General features: G+C 42.1%; 5 protein-coding genes across 9 annotated transcripts; all 5 read right to left on the bottom strand.

Annotated features, from left to right (window-relative positions):
• Positions 1–89: 89 nt before the first annotated feature.
• LOC105683795 (DNA mismatch repair protein Msh6) lies at positions 90–6,004 on the bottom strand. Of its 2 annotated transcripts, none has more exons than XM_012396691.3 (21): positions 5,867–6,004; positions 5,380–5,580; positions 5,193–5,293; positions 5,054–5,116; positions 4,785–4,979; positions 4,568–4,702; positions 4,353–4,488; positions 3,988–4,268; positions 3,761–3,886; positions 3,596–3,680; positions 3,332–3,516; positions 3,142–3,239; positions 2,908–3,063; positions 2,651–2,808; positions 2,474–2,562; positions 2,098–2,388; positions 1,794–2,012; positions 1,525–1,704; positions 1,281–1,458; positions 1,039–1,190; positions 90–953 (listed from the first exon to the last, which is right to left on the bottom strand). In XM_012396691.3, exons 1-21 carry the CDS (start codon positions 5,988–5,990, stop codon positions 678–680), a joined length of 3,429 nt encoding a protein of 1,142 aa, XP_012252114.2. In that variant the 5' UTR covers positions 5,991–6,004; the 3' UTR covers positions 90–677. The 2 variants fall into 2 exon arrangements, with proteins under 2 accessions (XP_012252114.2, XP_012252115.2); XM_012396692.3 differs by having other exon boundaries at positions 5,380–5,577; positions 5,867–6,000.
• On the bottom strand, positions 5,982–9,691 carry LOC105683796 (protein lev-9-like). Of its 2 annotated transcripts, XM_012396694.3 has the most exons (5): positions 9,574–9,691; positions 8,536–9,490; positions 8,278–8,408; positions 7,977–8,217; positions 5,982–7,780 (listed from the first exon to the last, which is right to left on the bottom strand). In XM_012396694.3, exons 2-5 carry the CDS (start codon positions 9,320–9,322, stop codon positions 6,861–6,863), a joined length of 2,079 nt encoding a protein of 692 aa, XP_012252117.2. In that variant the 5' UTR covers positions 9,323–9,490; positions 9,574–9,691; the 3' UTR covers positions 5,982–6,860. The 2 variants fall into 2 exon arrangements, with proteins under 2 accessions (XP_012252117.2, XP_048504812.1); XM_048648855.1 differs by having other exon boundaries at positions 5,982–7,768; positions 8,536–9,638.
• Positions 9,692–9,814: 123 nt separating this feature from the next.
• Positions 9,815–12,608, bottom strand: LOC105683662 (coiled-coil domain-containing protein 113-like). 3 transcript variants are annotated; one of them, XM_048648865.1, is made up of 7 exons: positions 11,814–12,608; positions 11,551–11,740; positions 11,250–11,486; positions 10,931–11,163; positions 10,656–10,855; positions 10,369–10,541; positions 9,815–10,269 (listed from the first exon to the last, which is right to left on the bottom strand). In XM_048648865.1, exons 1-6 carry the CDS (start codon positions 12,028–12,030, stop codon positions 10,383–10,385), a joined length of 1,236 nt encoding a protein of 411 aa, XP_048504822.1. In that variant the 5' UTR covers positions 12,031–12,608; the 3' UTR covers positions 9,815–10,269; positions 10,369–10,382. The 3 variants fall into 3 exon arrangements, with proteins under 3 accessions (XP_048504822.1, XP_012251840.1, XP_048504821.1); XM_012396417.3 differs by having other exon boundaries at positions 9,815–10,541; positions 11,814–11,936; positions 12,388–12,608; XM_048648864.1 differs by having other exon boundaries at positions 9,815–10,541.
• A 130-nt stretch (positions 12,609–12,738) lies between these two features.
• On the bottom strand, positions 12,739–14,040 carry LOC105683678 (fas apoptotic inhibitory molecule 1). The gene is made up of 4 exons (XM_012396443.3): positions 13,480–14,040; positions 13,268–13,393; positions 13,142–13,191; positions 12,739–13,065 (listed from the first exon to the last, which is right to left on the bottom strand). Exons 1-4 carry the CDS (start codon positions 13,691–13,693, stop codon positions 12,880–12,882), a joined length of 576 nt encoding a protein of 191 aa, XP_012251866.1. The 5' UTR covers positions 13,694–14,040; the 3' UTR covers positions 12,739–12,879.
• A 147-nt stretch (positions 14,041–14,187) lies between these two features.
• On the bottom strand, positions 14,188–16,485 carry LOC105683677 (fumarylacetoacetase). The gene is made up of 8 exons (XM_012396442.3): positions 16,319–16,485; positions 15,657–15,877; positions 15,440–15,580; positions 15,121–15,374; positions 14,838–15,044; positions 14,621–14,766; positions 14,427–14,544; positions 14,188–14,349 (listed from the first exon to the last, which is right to left on the bottom strand). Exons 1-8 carry the CDS (start codon positions 16,400–16,402, stop codon positions 14,273–14,275), a joined length of 1,248 nt encoding a protein of 415 aa, XP_012251865.2. The 5' UTR covers positions 16,403–16,485; the 3' UTR covers positions 14,188–14,272.
• Between the last annotated feature and the right edge of the window lie 202 nt (positions 16,486–16,687).

The raw sequence follows: 16,687 nt of genomic DNA, 5'->3' as shown, positions 1-16,687 counted from the left end.
TTTATTTGTTGCTACTTCATCACTGACTCTGAGCAGGGTATAGATTATCACATGGAAGATGGATGTAGGCACGCTAAGAAAACTAGACCTTTTCAGAAAAATTTATTACAAACGTAATCATAGAACAAAATATATAATATCGAAGCATTTGAAATATTTGCGAATTTGAAATACATAATAAACTTAACGCATTTTACAATTTGTGAATGGCGCCTCCTATCTATACTTCATTGGAGAAAATTAGTATTATAGTTTAATTCGTATCAAATTTAACATGGTGTACAAATTTTTTGGCTTGCTGAAAAACTGTGACAGGTATTAGTTTTCATTTATCAACTATTTTGTACTATTACAGATGGAATTATCATTTGGATTTTTTTTTTTCAATATAACATTTTCGCCAACAAACATACACTGGTACACTTCCCATCAGATGATAATGTAAACACGAAATGTTCAAATAATCCAGAATTGGCAAAAAAATAATATGAAATAACAATACATGAAAATCAACGTGAATTCCGGATGCAAAATAATTAAACCGGTCGTCGCGACAAACGATCCCCCAACATACGTGAATATCTTAAAATATAGAAGGTAATAAAAAATAATACTGAAAACTTCATACGCATAGGGAGCAAAAGTTTGACAGTGTATTAAACAAAAGCATGCGACGTTTACTTCACATGAAGTAACTTTAAAGAGGAGATCAGATCGTTTGATTCACTTTTGTTACCTTTGCAAAGAGCGGTAAAGCAATATCTCTGGTTTACTTCGCTCTCCAACTTGCTAGCGATCTCGTGAGCTTTCAGGGTGATATTAGATGGAATTCCAGCTAAGCGGGCTGCGTTGAACCCATAAGACTTTGGGCAAGCACCTTTGCTGAGTTTGTACAAAAATGTGACAGTTTCTTGAGACACTTCCTCTTCCTCTTCGGTTTCTACCATACACGCCTGTTCCAACGATTACAATTTAATTCATGTTATATACAGATACATAACTATATGTACGTATAGATATAAAAATGTATTCGCTTACCATGTGACTGAGGCTAACGTTTTCATCAGATTTATAGTCTTCTACCAGGGAGTGATAATGCGTCGAGAATAAGGTGCGTGATTTTAAATCCTTCAGAGCTCCAACTACCGCTGCAGCAATAGCTGTTCCATCATAAGTTGAAGTACCTCGACCTGTCGTACATAGATATTACAAATTCGATGGTGTCAAGAATTATGTTTCGACTACCATTACGGCGGAGAGGAAAAAGAGAATTCATTTACCCAGTTCATCAACGAGCACCAATGAATTCGGCGTGGCGTGTTGTAGTATAGTAGCAGTTTCACTGAGTTCGACTAAGAATGTACTTTGACCTCCTAATATGTCGTCATTGGCACCCAGCCGAGTGAAAATCCGATCCACTAACGTTAACCGGCATGAACTTGCAGGAATGTGACAACCCTGAATGGGGAGATCAACAAAGAATTTCTATAAGTTCCAAACTTTATGGTTTTGTATTCAACTTACAATTTGCGCCATGATCGTGAGCAGCCCAACTTGTCGCATAAGTGTTGACTTTCCTCCCATATTGGGTCCAGTTAGAATAACAAGAGAGGCAGATCCTTCGGTTCCGAGCATGGTGTCGTTGGGAATAAAGTCGTCAGATGTAACGCAGGGGTGTCTACCGTCTCTTATCTCAATAAAAGCCTTGAAAGATTTATAGAACTGCTCTCAATTTCGGAATCATTGATATTCTCGTGTTATTCAACAGGAATTGATAAATAAAGTATACGTACAGGTTTTTCATTCGTTGCATCTTCTATTATAGGAACAGACATCTCTCCGCTCTGAGAATATTCAGCAAATGATGTAAGAACATCGAGTGTAGCCAGCTGGTAGACAGCACTGCACCACATATCATATTTCTCACTGAATTTCGCGAATATCCTCCGACTGATATCCTTGAGGACTTTGTCTTTGTTGTTTTCGACAGCAATCTGTCGAGCTAAAAACTCCTAGAAGTAACAAATCGTATGCAACAAGTTCAGCAAATCAATGGAACATTCGGTTCTGGAAATTCGCATTATGGTGTATACATACTTTAGTTTCTGGGGTGAAGTAACGTTTGAAGCCTTTGCGTTGCGACTGAAGTTCATATTCAGTGGTCACTTTTCTTAATTGAGATTCAGGAACCTCAATTTGATAACGTTTCTTATCACTGCCAAAATAGTTCACTTTTACTCCGAAATGTTTTCTCTGTGATTCTAGATACTCGTTCAGATCTTCTTTCAAGGAAGCTAACTCGTCCAGTACAGCGTCATATTCAGAGTCAACTCCACGTTTTGGTATAATGCACCCTTCCTTTTTGGCTTCTTCTTGATCAAATGCCGTCTGAAATTATAGACATTAACTCTCGTAGATGTTTGATAACTAAGAACTTGAACGGGATTCTTTGACAGCGTATGTTTATGCTAACCTTGAAGTGGTTGAGCATTTCCTCGAGTGCAGGAAAATCACCTTCCGGTGCGTGCTTAGTACATCGATTCAACAAACTACTTTTAGCACCTACAAAACGAAAATTATATTATAATATTTTGAATGAACTGTAATCACATTCTCATGAAATTTTGAAAATGTAATAGAAGAGTCATACCAGCAAAGGAATCGACAATATTCAAAGCTTCTTCGAACCCTTGGAGTACGTTTGTAAAGTCCAGGATCTTGCGCTTCGAATAAGTTTTACTCTCATACATGATGGCTCTTGAATCTGGATGATTTTGTCCTTTCACAAAATTTCCCTGGGCATGTATTCTAATGAATGAAATTGCGTTAGATGATGCCATCTCTCATTAGCAATTCAGTGTTCTGCAAATGTTCCATCGATTTCACGTTACATTATGTTATACTCACTTGCTTAGCAATCTTTCCAGATCTGGAAGGGACCCCAAAATTCGACGAACATTTTGCATAGCTTCCATCTGCTCCATTAGGTCAGAAATAGCCTCTTGGCGTTGAATAATCTCAAATTTACGACACGACGGTCTACAGATCCATTCCCGTAATAACCTACACAGAATTTATTGATAAAAAAGAACAGCTTGAAATATATTTCATACCCCAATTTTATCCCGGCTCAAATCTTACCTTTTACCAAATGGTGTACAGCAGTGATCTAACGTTCTAATGAGTGAACCAGCTCCATCGAGAACTCTTAGATTGTTGATAGTAATAGCATCTAGTACCTGAACAACATGGGAAATGACAAGGTAAATACTATCAAATCTTTCATATCGAAACATTTTCATTGTAACAAATCATATGCTGAACACATTACCATGTTGTTGGCAAGTTTTCCTGATTTACGATGATCTTGGTCATCCGGAGGAGTCCATGTCTCAAAACGACACTGCGCAAGTAGTTGCTGATCTATGAAGGATGCTTTCAGGTGGTATACGCAGCCACCCAGAGCGGACACAGCTAATTCTGCCCCATCTGCCGCTGTTAAACCCAGGCTATCACCTATTCGTTTGAAAATATGTGAGATAATCGTTTTCCCAATAGTGAATTATTGAATAAGGATCTTCCTTCTTTGACATACCTGGGCTCAGGTACGGCTTCAAACCCTCTGGCCATGAGAAATCCGAATTCGTCTCTGATTTGAAATAGTCTCCTTCATGTAGATTCTAAAAAATGTGTTATATAGAGATACAAGTTAAGTGCCTATACGATTAGAAGATCGAAATACTTTTGCTCATCGACTAACTTTCAGAGTAGTAGATGCGGACCAAAATTGTGTTTCCTTTTGCAGTGATTCTTTCAATGCAGTGGCTAAGGCAGTGTTCAAAATTTTATTCGTTCGCTCTGACAGACCACCTCGTTCATATATAATCTGAAAAATATATTTACCGTAATAATTGTTGCAAAAATCAATGCACGAATATGATAATATACATATATATTTATTTGAGTCAATGACGATTATTAACTTGCCTGACATGGAGGGTAATGTGAGACGAGAGTTAGTAGTCTGGAACTATGGCGATCATCTTGGAACTGACCGAGATGAAAATCTCCGATAGAAGTATCGATGAAACAGACACCATAGATTGATATAATCGAAGATGGATCAGACTTCTCTACTATTGATAGAAGGTAACTCGAAGTGGCTGAATTTGGATCAACATCCTGCGCTGTAAACACTCTGGTACCCTTGCTACTAATTTGGCAGATTTCTCTCTTTACCACTTTGTCAAATTTGGTGACATGAGACACTATGAGAGAAGCATATGTGTAAGAAATCGAGATGATGATAAGAGAATAATTTGCCTATTCTTGATATCCAAAATCATACTCACTCTTACTAACTCGCGCAGACATCATTTCTGGATTTTCAGTCTGTTCAATTCTTGCTACTTTGTATCCTTTTTCGATCAAGCTTGATGCGAAACGGCCATACGCTATTTCCGGAAATCCTGAGTGAGCGAACTCGCCCTGCAAAATTGATTCTGAGGATTCAGACTTGAAGTTGGACATTAGATTGTCCCTGATCACATATTTTCAATTTACTTACACGCATATAAGATAAACCAATCTCATTAACACCAGTTACCGCATCCATATGATATAATTCATAAAATTTTCCAACTTTGAAAAATAACACGCAATCGAAATTCTTGCATTTCATTTCCCACCACTGTTTCATTGCCTATCAAGGGATGATAAAATGTTCTAATTCTGTAGGGAGAGTATTATTATAAAATTCTGTTAGAACAAAGAAGTATATTTACCGGAGTTTGATTTATTTTGAATTCATGTGGCACAAAAAGTGTCTTTGGATCATAATTTGGATCTGTTGGAGGTCTTTTGTGTATATCCTTTATTTTATTTGGCTGAAGAAAATCGTATTTCAGATGACTCCATTCTGTATTATTCGCACCACCACTAGATTGGCTGGATGGATTGGTTTTTGTTTCGGATTTCTCCTAGAGAATAACATAACTTTTTAAATGATGATTCCATACTTTCCAATATCATATCTTATCATTGTTGTGCTTACCAAGGTTTTTCCACGACCATTTGTTTTGGAGGCAGGCTTCTTTGACCTGGCATTCGATTTTTTCTGAAATAGATATGAACTTAATAAAGATTGGTCAGTTTTTAGAATGGGGAAGAATTGCATAGTATTGGTATAGTGCCTTTGGAGTTTCTTCATCGCTGTCAACCGCAGAAGATAGATCTTCTGACTCACTGTCAACTTCAGATAAAGAAGCCTCTGATGAACTTTCTTCATCTTCATCTACATCATCAATTAAAAAATCAGTAAGTAGTCACGCAATTTACACAAATGTGTAATCAATCGTGGTATTGGAAAATTCTTAGTACCAGGCTTGAATTCGTCCCCAGACTCGTCACTGTTGTCTGACGGTATTACCAATCTCCTTTTCTTAGGACGGGTAGACTCATCTTCCTCAGTTTTTGATGATCTCTTTCTGCTTGTGGGGGTTACAGACTTTCTTGCCTGTTTACGCGTTGGAGTTTTTTGGTTTTCATCATTCGCGTTTTCTTTGTCTCTCTTCTGCCCTACTAGAAATATATTCGATGTTCCAACAGGCAAATACGACCGAATATAATATCTAGTTTGAGTGGTTTACGAAATAAGGTAAGAAGCAATCACAAAATCAAGACAATAAATCGAGGAAAAAATGTATATAATTTATTTCAATCATCATCGATACACGTGGATCAATCGTAAATTTGTCTGCAAAAATGACATGGGACTCAGATCATTTATTTTCCGATGTCATCAATATTGCATAACAAATAAAACTGCATAGAACATAGAATGAAATAATGACAATGGAGAGCATACCCTTTCGTCTTGGTCTATCCTTCACTTTGGGAGAATCTGCTTTAGGACTAGAAACTTTGTTCGCAGCCTGCTTGTCGGCTTTAGGTGACTTAAAGTAATTGAAAAGCGTATTCACTTTAGACATTTTTTTTCCAGTTAATGGTCACGACACACATTAATTTTATTCACCTTACGAATAACAGTGAATTAGTGAACACAAAATAATATACGCGGAACTGCGCGAATCCCAGCTTTGCATCAACTCTGTCTGAAGTGGTTATGCTCGATCACAGCTCGGTCTTCTGTCCGCGCAATTTGCAGCCATCGTTCATTGAATCCCTCAGAAAACGGCGCGAAAATGCCGTTCGAGTAAGGCGCACGCATCTGATTCCCGAATCATCCCGAATGAAAGGCGCGAATTCTAATTTTATATCATCCTTTCAATCGTTCAATATTTGGCGCGCACTGAAAGTGATTGCAGTTGAATGATTCAGAAGAATCTATAAAAATGTTTATTACGTTATGCATAGAATCATCTACGAAAAGGCATATTGATCACACTTCGATTAAAGTTGGCGAAATTATTAGATTTACTTATTAAAAATCGACAAGTTTCATTCATCACAATACATAGTTTCTTGTCGGTAGTGATTGTTTATTCCTGGTAGAAGTTCGTGCAGAAAAGCTCTTTATCATTCCATTAAATATATCTTGATCATACAATACAATATTTTTGCATACATTCCTAAAAATGATCTTTGGTCCTACTCGTGTTAATTGTTGATTAATTTATTATTAGCTATATGATTTGTTCCGAGCGAACATATAAGTCATATCCATCGTCAGAATATGGGTACGAATGTCTAACGAAATTTATCGTTGAACAGAGATTCTCTCCGCGAAATGGTTGTATTCTAAATCTTGATTAAAGGTCACAGAAAACGTTTCTTTTAAATCTACGAAGGAAAATAAATCGCATAGCTCCGGGTTTTTTTAATCCTATCAAGCTCGTTTTCTAGTCTCTAAGTATCGCCGTCAATCTACGATTCGGTTGTTTCCGAGCTTGCAGTTCCTTCAAGTGCAGATACTGCTCCGTCATTTTCTTAAAATAGTGATCCTTTATTCTCTCGTAGCGATCCGAATTTTCGTTACTATTCCGCAGCAGCTTGATGAGGGATCTCCTCCTCCGGCTCCATCTCAATCGTGGATGTTGACCCAGTACGCATTTCGGCAATTCTTTCGGACTCCAATTACCCCCTATGCACGTAGCACCGGGTGCACCTTCGCTCAACACGTACCCCCGGTCACAGTCGTACATAATCTGTTTATTGTTTACGATTTTTTTAACGTACGGCCTAAAGTCATAGACTCCCATATTCCCTACGAGCAAAACTTTCCCGTTAGTTATGTAGCCAGGAAATGGGCAGAACACTTCGCGACAGTAAGGAATTTCGCCCGTCCAATTACCAAAACTGCATTCAACGTAGTGCGAGTCGCCTTTGAGAATGAGTTCGAAGCCATCTTTGCATTTGAAGACCGCTCTCATCCCATGTTCCGTCTTCGGAGCGATGACCATCCCATTTCTCGGCGCTCTCGGCATTTGCTTGCACCGGGCCGGTTTGCATCGTGGTATTATTGTCCACGTGCCGTTATTGCATACCACCGGTGTTTTGTTGGCGGGAAACTCGTAATTCGGTTGGCACACGACGATCAATTTTTCACCATGTTCCACGACCGATACGTTGTTGATCCTGTCCTTGGAGCGGTTCGCGACCGCTACGTAACCCTTTTGTATCACGGGGACGATGCAACGCGCTAAACAACGCGGTACAGGATAACGCCAACGTCCGTCAATCTGGCATACCGAGGAGGTATTTCCCTCCAATTTCATGTCGGCGTTGCAGCGAAAGATTATGCTTGCGCCTAGCCCCGTGCCTGTGAAATATAACAGAGAAAAAATATTTTGTCTACGTTCCTTCGTGCAGAACTCTTGATCGTTTGTCCCTTCGGAGCTGATTCGCTAAAAACTATGCGATATCCTTTCTCGATCCTTGTTCGAACAATTTCGCGTTCGAGTGACAATCGACCAATAGTTCCGCGTCAATGAATCACGGTATCCGTGCGTGTCTACCTGATTCAATATTTTCGATCCACCCGTTGTACAAAATACCCGGATGTCCGCAGTTTATTTCCTTGCAGAGCGGAGGCTGTCCGGACCATTTTTTATCAGCTAGACATCGTCTATTCGTGTCCCCAACTACCGCATACCCGTAACTACACTCGTATGAGACAATTGCATTGAACGCGCAAGATGTGTAAATTGCTTTGCCATGCCTCGGGCTCTCTGGAGGTGGACATTGCACGGAGCTGACCTGAAAGAAGTAAAACGTTTCTCGTCGGAGCTTCGGATAATCTCGGATATCGTTCTCTACCTGAACGCATTGCGGCGACTCTTTGGGTGTCCACGTTCCCTCGGCGGAGCAAACCTTCTCCCTTCGACCGACCAACTCAAAATCTTGAGCACAGTGATACGACACCCGACAGTCGTAGGTGTAGCATTCACCTTGATTGAAAAAAAGCAGAGGACTTCCGTGAGCATGACAAACTGTTTGATATGATGTCAAATTGTATTCGAACGATCATCGATCTGCCGCAAAAAGCGCTAGTCTAGTCTACCATGTGAAAACTACCAGCGTGCCACCCGTTCGGGATGTTCGTCGGCGGTCCGCAGTCCATCGGTTTGCAGGAGATATCGGGACCGAACCATGCGGCGGGGGTTTTATTCTTGGTGAGGCACTTGGCGGTGAGAAATCCATCGGTAGCGTGACCGTGATGGCAGAAATATTGCACGGTGCTGTCGAGATCGAAGGTCGTTTGTTCGGGGAGTGCGTTGTTCCGCGCGTTCTTCACTTTCGGTGGTTCCCCGCAGAAAGTGTTGGTATCCTTCTTGCAAGCCGGCGTCGAGCCCGTCCACTGGCCGTCAGCTCTGCAGGATCTGGTGGAAAGACCGACGGCGAAGTAACCGGGATCGCAAACGTACTTGACCGTATCCCCGAAAAATCTTTCATTGATCGTCATGGTGGCGTAGGGGATTTCGGGAAGCTCCGGGCATTCACGATCCGGTTTTATGCAGGACATTCCGCAGGCTCCGTCGCAACGGCACTTTTTCTTTTTGCTCTTGCAGTCCTCGTCGGTGGAGCATTTTCTCAAACATTTCTGGCTCAGTCGTTCAGCCTGCTCCTCGTCACGGGGACACATGGAGGACGGCGAATTTCTGGGATTTTTGTATCTTCGTCCGTCGTCGTCGAGATCCGGTTTTTGGTTTCCCTCGTTGCTGTCGTCCCCTTCTTCGTCATCCTCGTCGTCCCAGTCATCGTCATCGTCGTTGGAACTTTGCTGATTGTATTTCGTCGATTTCGAGATGAATATGTTGCAGCAGAGGACCAGGAACAGCAGATAAATACCACGTAGTCTCATAATCGGAGAACCTCTCGCCTTGCGCGCGACTTTAACTCTGAGTCAGAGGATGACCGTCGCTCACTATCAGATGGTAATCACATTCCTTTCGTACTCGGTCGGCGTATCTTCATTGAATCGAGCTGCTTCAGAGGGAAGCGAAGCCAACTCCTCACGTGAGTTTGACGACTGAGCGAAACACCCGCAGGGTCTTTGTGAGTTCATTATGTCGAGTACTTTGTCATTTCAACACAGAGTAGTCTGATACCTACCACTGCGGACTGTAAATAGTCTCTTGCTCCCCTTTCACGTCTACTGTACGTACGAACGGCGACGATCTTCAATGATCACATCTTATGCGAGGAATGTACCAGATGTATCTAATACCTACCTATGTACTACCTACTACATACAACACGTACGTACAGATGTTATCACCACCGGCGCATTTGCCCTGCGCATTGAGGTTGCTCGATACATTCCGGATTCCCGCAGCATCCCACCGGGTGGCAGATGAACGTTCAACGGCTACGATGACAAAAAATTCCTTTTTTTTTTTTCTTACCAAATGCAATTTCAGTTTCACCGAAACCGGATCTCGTCATTTTCATCCTCCTGATCGTGTTCGAAGGGCTTGGAGCATGGCTAATGAATTATCTGATCATTGTTGCTCAGGACCATGTAATGTAATCGAAAGTAATACGTATACATGTACTTTGTAATGACTTGTCGCAGACTACGTATTATTAGCAACGCAGAAATTGCGATCGTGTTGTCCATCAATTGAATTCGTCTGATTGGACGTCACAATTACTCACATCCGTGAGAGGGACAATAACTTTTGTGAAATAAAACGAGTGTACGCGTTGCGCTATTTACATGGATGGCCACTGTGTGATTACGAAGGTACAAATAAACATCCGAAATTCTGCAGAGAGGGCTCCCACAGACGCCCTGGCGGCTCCGGTCTGTTTCGAAAAATAGATGTTTCGTTCGAGAAAAAGATAGAAAATAGTTTCATGTTATCGAGGATGGTATAAGGCAGCTTGACATCATATTTCACGTACTTCGTTCTGTTTTCTTACGACAGCTCCTTTATTTTTGAATTTCTCTTAGCTTGATTCTTTTGAGCCCTGATCGCGGTTTGCCTCAATTGGAGATGTCTGTCCAAACGTTTGTAAGTCTTCTGCATTTCTGCCAGTTCATCTTGCATTTTTACAAACTCGATTACACCCGGTACCTTGAAATCAATTGAACGTGTTCTAAGTTCACCTCCAAACAAAATTGAGACTTGATGAGAAAATTTCATTGGTCCTCAAGGAAAGTTCGATAGATTATTTGAACATTGACTCACCGTGTACTCGTCCATGAGATGCGTTATCTTACGAAGTTGAACAGCAGCCTTCTCCGAATCGATAATTGTGGCTTGTTCTTCGGCAGCAAACTTCTCTATCTGTGTTTGTTTGTGAACAATTTCTTTTTCGATCGATTTCAGCGTTGCCACTTGTTCAGCCAGCTTTTGCTTGCAATTTGACAATTTGAGGCTGCAACGACCTGAAAATTAGCGTTTAATATTTTTGAGTATAATCGGACCAGGGGGGCTCAAAAATTCTGCTCAAATATACAAACCTGTAATTTTCTTCATTTGTAGCAGGTGGTGATTCTTCTTTTCGATTTTTTGCTGATATTTGTGATTCTCGATTGCAAGTTGTTCGAAATCAATGGGATGCAATATTTCTCCCAACTCCTCTTTTTGGGCCAGCTGGTGTTTAACTTTACCGATTTGCGATTTCAACGAGGCGCTTTTCAGTCGCAATTTTTCTATGATACCGTCCGCCGCCTTCAACCATTCCTCCATGAACCTGAAATCACGATTTTAAATACGCCCGAAAATCAACCGGCGAAATACGTTGGGATTCCGAAACTTTTCTGGATTTACGATTCTCACCGAACAAATTTTTCCGCCGGTATCCTTCCGGTGAGAGGATCCACCCCGTTTTTTACTACGTTTTCCTCCAGTTCAACTTTTGCCTCGTTCGTCTCTCGAATTCGAAGCTCAACTTCCTCCATTTGCGCTCTGAGATTTGCCCGCGTTTTCGCACCCATAGTTTCGACTTCGCTCAGCGATTTTCGCATCTCTTCAATTTCGTTACGAGCCATCTCGATGCGGTGCGAGATCGAAATTCTGATTAAAAAAAGAATCGTCGAGGAAAACTGTCCGGGAAAATTTTTCAGATTAAGACACGCACCGGAATCCTTTGGGTATTAATTGGTTCGTGATGGTCCGACGACTTCCGGTAAATGTTAAAGTGCTACTTCCGCTGAGTGAGGTTCCTCGTTCAAGTCGTTCGCTGTTCAAACTCAAAGCTGACGTTATCGGTATCATTTGGGAGGCGACTCTTTGCGCGTGTTTTGCAGAATCCAAAACTTGCGCCATTGCTGAAATAAAATTATCCCCGATGTATCCCATTCAACAGGTACGCGAGGTGAGGTGGTATTCCAAATTTTGCACCTTGAACGCTCTGAGGGTCGTGACGAAGCAGGTATCTCTCGAAAATTTCATTTTCCAACTGGAGATAGCGATTATTTTGGAGCGTTTGTTCCAACACGTCTCTGAGTTCATCGTCGGTGAGATCTGTATAGATAAATAGTTCGTGAACTACGGGACAAAAAGAGGAGTTCTCGCTAGGTACGTTTCGCGAGTGTACTAAATTTCGCAGGGTTATCATCCCCTGTTCCAAGAGGCGGTGAAACCGAGGAGAAAAACGAAGAGTGGCGGAGGGATGTGAGGAGGGCGAGGAAATAACGATTTAAGAAGCGGAGGCTGCCTCTCCTTAGTTTCTACTGCCCCAAGATCTTGGCGCGGACCTCCTTCTTTGCCGCTTCTCCGTCGCTGCTCCTTCCACCACCTGTCACCCCTTTTCTAACTTGCGATATTACTTTCTCTCGAACCCTCGCGAGTTTCGGAGGAAACCTCAGCCGTTACTTCTGCTACCCTGTTTCCCGCGTTTCTTTCCTACTTCTCGTCTATTTTCTCTGTTTTTCCAACTCGAATATCCACGTATCGCACAACAGCGGCAACTCACCCTCCAAATGTTGGACTTCTTCGTTAAACGTCACCCGGGAACCGACGCTGAGGATGCTGCTTCTTCTCAACGACATCGTCGATCACTTTTTCCAATAAAGGATTAATTTTATCATTCGCAAATCCATAACTGCCGGAAACAGGTTCGAATATAACCGCAGAATTTAACCCCTACGTGACACAGACGGAACCTGTGAAGAAATTTTGTGGCCCACTCTCGCCATCCCCCTGCTATCGATCGCATTGTTTTGTCGATATGTTCGTGCGATTCTGAAGGATTACGTTCGCATTTCGAAGGACATCTCTTTGCGACGATGAGGGGTTGTAGGTGACGAAGAATAAAAATTCATAATTTTCACAAGTTAATTCGAAGATCGACTTCGAGTCACAATTTAATGGTGCAAATCAACTGTCACAGGTGTAAAAATATTTTTCAAGATAAATAACGGCGATAACGTTAAAATAATCGATTCGAACGAGGAGCTTTTTCTTTTCATTTCGCCCCTCTCTTTTTCGTCTCCACATGCGCTATCAGTTCTTGTTCAGTTACTTCGACTCCGTTCAAGAACAGAGTGTGACTCATTCCGGTGGATCTGTGTCCCGAACTGGAGGACCTTATGACCGCCGGGGAACCGCCGATCGAGAACAACATTTCAGCTCCGCCATCCACGAATTCATTCTGCATGAGATGTGAGAGAAAAAAATTAGTTACAAGAACGTAACTTTTTCAAGTTCTAAAGTTTATCTTCAGTCACCTCAACGTCGACTTGCTCCCCATTGATCCACACGTTCTGTTTGGTTTTGTCTGTAAATAAGACGGAGAACACGATCGATAAATTAATTCGCTGTGAAATCATTGAGAAACTCGATTATTCGTTCACCCAAAACAACCCGGTAATGTTTGTCGCCAACTTGCGCGGCCCAAGTTTGCAGAATCTTTGACTGGGACTGAATGAAGTTCGCGTAGGTCTTATCGTTGACCAACAGCGTGTACGAGTACCTGAGTCCTGAAAAGCGTTGAAACTTATTTTTTTATCGTAAACTGTCCAAGCGACAGTTGAATCGCAGGATAATTGATTCAATATTATATCACCGGGGAGGGGATCGACGCAGATAATAAACTTCGTGTTGCCCAGCATGACTACCTCGTCCCCAACGAGGCGAAACATCCAATCCCTGTGAATTACGGTCCTCCCGTCAATTCTGACAACGCGACGTCCCGTCGCCGTTCCATGTTCGAATTCTACCACGTGGATTCCATCGCTGAGAGGAACGCTCCAGGTCGCCGTTGGTCTCGCCTCGGACATCTCTGTACTTTATATTATTTCTTTGCTGTTGTTTTGTTGGCGCGCCAGGTTTTGTTTCGATTATTTGATTCACCGTTGCCGAATGTGGAGATTGAGAAAGTTTGAATCGTTGGTCGTTTTTTTTCTGAACCGGTTGATTCGTTTTGGAGTAAATGGTCTTCATTCACAATTTGTTAAGTTAATAAGTTTACAATGGGGTCGAAAACTCTACTTCCCTTTAACCGAGAACACGTGTACAAAGATTCCGAGTCGGGTTCACTGTGTACCGCGTTCCGCGTTTATTGATTTCTCACACCGGGGGTACTTTCTCTGATCAATAAACGGCATGTGTACTAAATAACGTCGCAAGTTGTAGAAAATCATTTATTTAGGCGTACCATGTATACTGGAATTGATTTAAAAAACATCTGGTGAACGTGGTGAATCGAATGATGTTTTATAATAGAAAAAAAATTCGGAAAGTAAGGTCAGCGCAAAGGTATTTAAAATAAAAATACGAATATACAGACAGTTTTATTCAAGATACATCGACGATCAAAAAAGCGTGGGAAACTTGCTGCGAGCCATCTTCTTGTATACCTATTCGGGATTTACGGGCAACAATTTACCAACGCAAGGTCCGAATCCAATCCGATAGTTGTCACCCACACAGAAACCTGAACAATACAAGCACAAGTTGTTTCGTGATTTTAATCGTATCTCACGTTCAACACACGTTTTTTATTTTTCATACCTCTGATGGATATCTCATCACCATCCTGCAAGAATTTCCTCGTCGTTCCGTCTTTCAGAGCAACCGGTTTCGTCCCTTTCCAGCAGAGCTCGAGCATCGAGCCGTAAGAATCGACCGCCTGCAAAGATGAACGTGAAAAATATAGGAGATCGCACAGGAGTCGCTGTGAGAAAAGTGAAATATTCGGTTTCGACCTCGCCACTAATCGTCCCCGAAGCCATGAGGTCTCCGGGGTTTACATTGCATCCGGTAGAAGTGTGCTGAGCGAGTTGCTGCTGAGGTGTCCAGTACATGAATTTGTAGTTACTCCTCGTGAGAGTGGTGGTGACGCCTCCCGGAGCTGCGAGAGTTGGAAAGCGAATTTTTTCCGTTACGAATCGAGGGTTGATCCGGGTATTACTGTAAATTTACCTTTGATATCGACCTCCAACTTAATGTCGAAATTACAGGAGCCTTCGTGACGCAGGTAACGGAAGGGGACAGGGTCTTGCGGCATATTGGGGACTTTGAAAGGTTCGAGAGCTTCCATCGTTACAACCCAGGGAGAAATCGTGGTGCCAAGATTTTTCGCCGTAAATGGACCCAGAGGCACGTATTCCCACTTCTGTATGTCCCTGGCTGTGAAAAGGGAAGGAGAATTTGAAAAGTTGGTTTTTAATCTCGTCGTTATTTTTTTTTTCTGCGGCAAACCTACCGCTCCAATCGTTCATTGTCACCATTCCGAAAATGCGATCATAAGCCTCCGAAGCTGGAATCGTGTCGCCCAACTTGGTCGGAGGACCACCAACGAAAAAAGCAACTTCTAGTTCGAAATCCATCAGATTCGAAGGACCGTAAGCGGGGGCTGCCCCTTCAACCGGAAGTGTCTGACCCCGCGGTCTTCTGATCGGTGTTCCGGAAACAACTACGGAACTTGCTCTACCGTGATATCCAACCGGAAGATATTTCCTGCGATAAGAATTAGGGAACCGATATAGGAGATCTATTTGGAGGACGTTAGAACTCCAGCTCACCAATTAGGCATCAAAGCATTTTCTTTTCCTCTGAACATGACGCCGACGTTAGTCGCGTGGTGAATCGATGAATAAAAGTCTGTGTAGTCTCCTATTTTTGCAGGAAGGTGCATCGTTGCATCCGATTGTTGCACGAACACTCTGCGATTGCAATTAAAACAAGAAATGATAATTCGTATTCGGGTGGAATCGTAATCGGCAATCATTCGTTTATTACTTGGAGCGTATTTCTGGTTCTTGTAAAGTGGGATTTTCGACTGAAAGTAAATCCTGCAATCTGGCCCTTGCGTCGACCCAAGCTGGTCTGCCGAGCGCCATAAATTCATTGAGCGAATCCTGACGGAATGCATCGGACAGATTTTTTCCAGTAAATAAATGCGCGATGGCAAAAAGGTCCAATATTTCCGATCCGATTGCAACACCTATTCTCCGCTGAGGCTGTAACCAAATATCCACGCAGACCTTAATATGATTTCACTCGATCCGTTACAGAAAATTATCGGTAAACTATATCGGACTACTGTTGCTGATAAAGCAGTCGCTGACTTTTTCACAGTCGGTAAAGGCGATAGCATTCTTACTATCAACCCTTAATGATCCTAGATTTTCACGTCAATCACAGAGGGCAGTAATGGACCGTTGTCGAGTTCAAAGGTCAATTTGAATTTTGAATGTTATCAGCGTCAAGGTTGTTAAGCGTCTTATCTCAAATTCTTGGTACAAAAGTTACGGTCGTACTTTAGCGGAGTTGAGTCTCGTTGTTCTATCACAACGTGGCGCCAGTCGCTCAGCAACAGCGTTATTAATACATCGGTGAACGCCAATTTATCAGAGCGTATCAAACGATCAATTACCGCCAAGTTTTTCTTTATTACTCACATTGTTAGAGGTTGAAAATACTCCGTAAGGTAGATTCTCCAACGGGAAATCACTGCTCGGAGAGTATTCCACAAACGACTTCATTTTATTTATACCGATTTCTGTAATGTGCCCGATCTAAGCTTCCTCGCGGATACGGGTCTACCGTATAACTGGGCGAACTTTCGAAGACTCGTCTCAACGGAACTCGTCGAGGCCAACCGGCCGGTTGATAATAAATTATAATGTTGTTTACCATTTCAGGTTGGTCGAGCCCTCGTCGTCGATGACATTCTGTAACCAGGTAAACGACTGAGGCGTTGACTGATGATCGGTTTCTCGCCGAATCCACTGAGAATTGGCTGATACTTTTTTTTTTTTTTAAATATC

This window comes from Athalia rosae, chromosome 1, assembly GCF_917208135.1.
Source record: "Athalia rosae chromosome 1, iyAthRosa1.1, whole genome shotgun sequence".
Taxonomy (NCBI): domain Eukaryota; kingdom Metazoa; phylum Arthropoda; class Insecta; order Hymenoptera; family Athaliidae; genus Athalia; species Athalia rosae.
Note: the sequence above shows the minus strand (reverse complement) of the source record. Positions and strands in the feature narration are given on the sequence as shown.

Bases quoted from the DNA above. Each gene is read 5' to 3' on its own strand.
- LOC105683796 (XM_012396694.3), bottom strand. From the start codon at position 9,322: ATGAGACTACGTGGTATTTATCTGCTGTTCCTGGTCCTCTGCTGCAAC. The intron at 8,409-8,535 runs GTAGTTTTCACA...TTTTCAATCAAG, and splicing joins CCCGAACGGGTGGCACGCTG to GTGAATGCTACACCTACGAC. The intron at 8,218-8,277 runs GTAGAGAACGAT...TACTTCTTTCAG, and splicing joins AGTCGCCGCAATGCGTTCAG to GTCAGCTCCGTGCAATGTCC.
- LOC105683795 (XM_012396691.3), bottom strand. From the start codon at position 5,990: ATGTCTAAAGTGAATACGCTTTTCAATTACTTTAAGTCACCTAAAGCC. The intron at 3,887-3,987 runs GCAAGTTAATAA...TATATTTTTCAG, and splicing joins CACATTACCCTCCATGTCAG to ATTATATATGAACGAGGTGG. The intron at 3,240-3,331 runs GTAATGTGTTCA...CATGTTGTTCAG, and splicing joins GAAAACTTGCCAACAACATG to GTACTAGATGCTATTACTAT.
- LOC105683677 (XM_012396442.3), bottom strand. From the start codon at position 16,402: ATGAAGTCGTTTGTGGAATACTCTCCGAGCAGTGATTTCCCGTTGGAG. The intron at 15,581-15,656 runs GTAATAAACGAA...TTGCAATCGCAG, and splicing joins GAACCAGAAATACGCTCCAA to AGTGTTCGTGCAACAATCGG. The intron at 15,375-15,439 runs GTGAGCTGGAGT...TTCTTATCGCAG, and splicing joins AATGCTTTGATGCCTAATTG to GAAATATCTTCCGGTTGGAT.
- LOC105683662 (XM_048648864.1), bottom strand. From the start codon at position 12,030: ATGATAACCCTGCGAAATTTAGTACACTCGCGAAACGTACCTAGCGAG. The intron at 11,741-11,813 runs GTGCAAAATTTG...ATTTTATTTCAG, and splicing joins CGACCCTCAGAGCGTTCAAG to CAATGGCGCAAGTTTTGGAT. The intron at 10,856-10,930 runs GTTTGTATATTT...GCTAATTTTCAG, and splicing joins ACAAATGAAGAAAATTACAG to GTCGTTGCAGCCTCAAATTG.
- LOC105683678 (XM_012396443.3), bottom strand. From the start codon at position 13,693: ATGTCCGAGGCGAGACCAACGGCGACCTGGAGCGTTCCTCTCAGCGAT. The intron at 13,192-13,267 runs GTGAACGAATAA...TCTTATTTACAG, and splicing joins ACATTACCGGGTTGTTTTGG to ACAAAACCAAACAGAACGTG. The intron at 13,066-13,141 runs GTGACTGAAGAT...CATCTCATGCAG, and splicing joins GGGAGCAAGTCGACGTTGAG to AATGAATTCGTGGATGGCGG.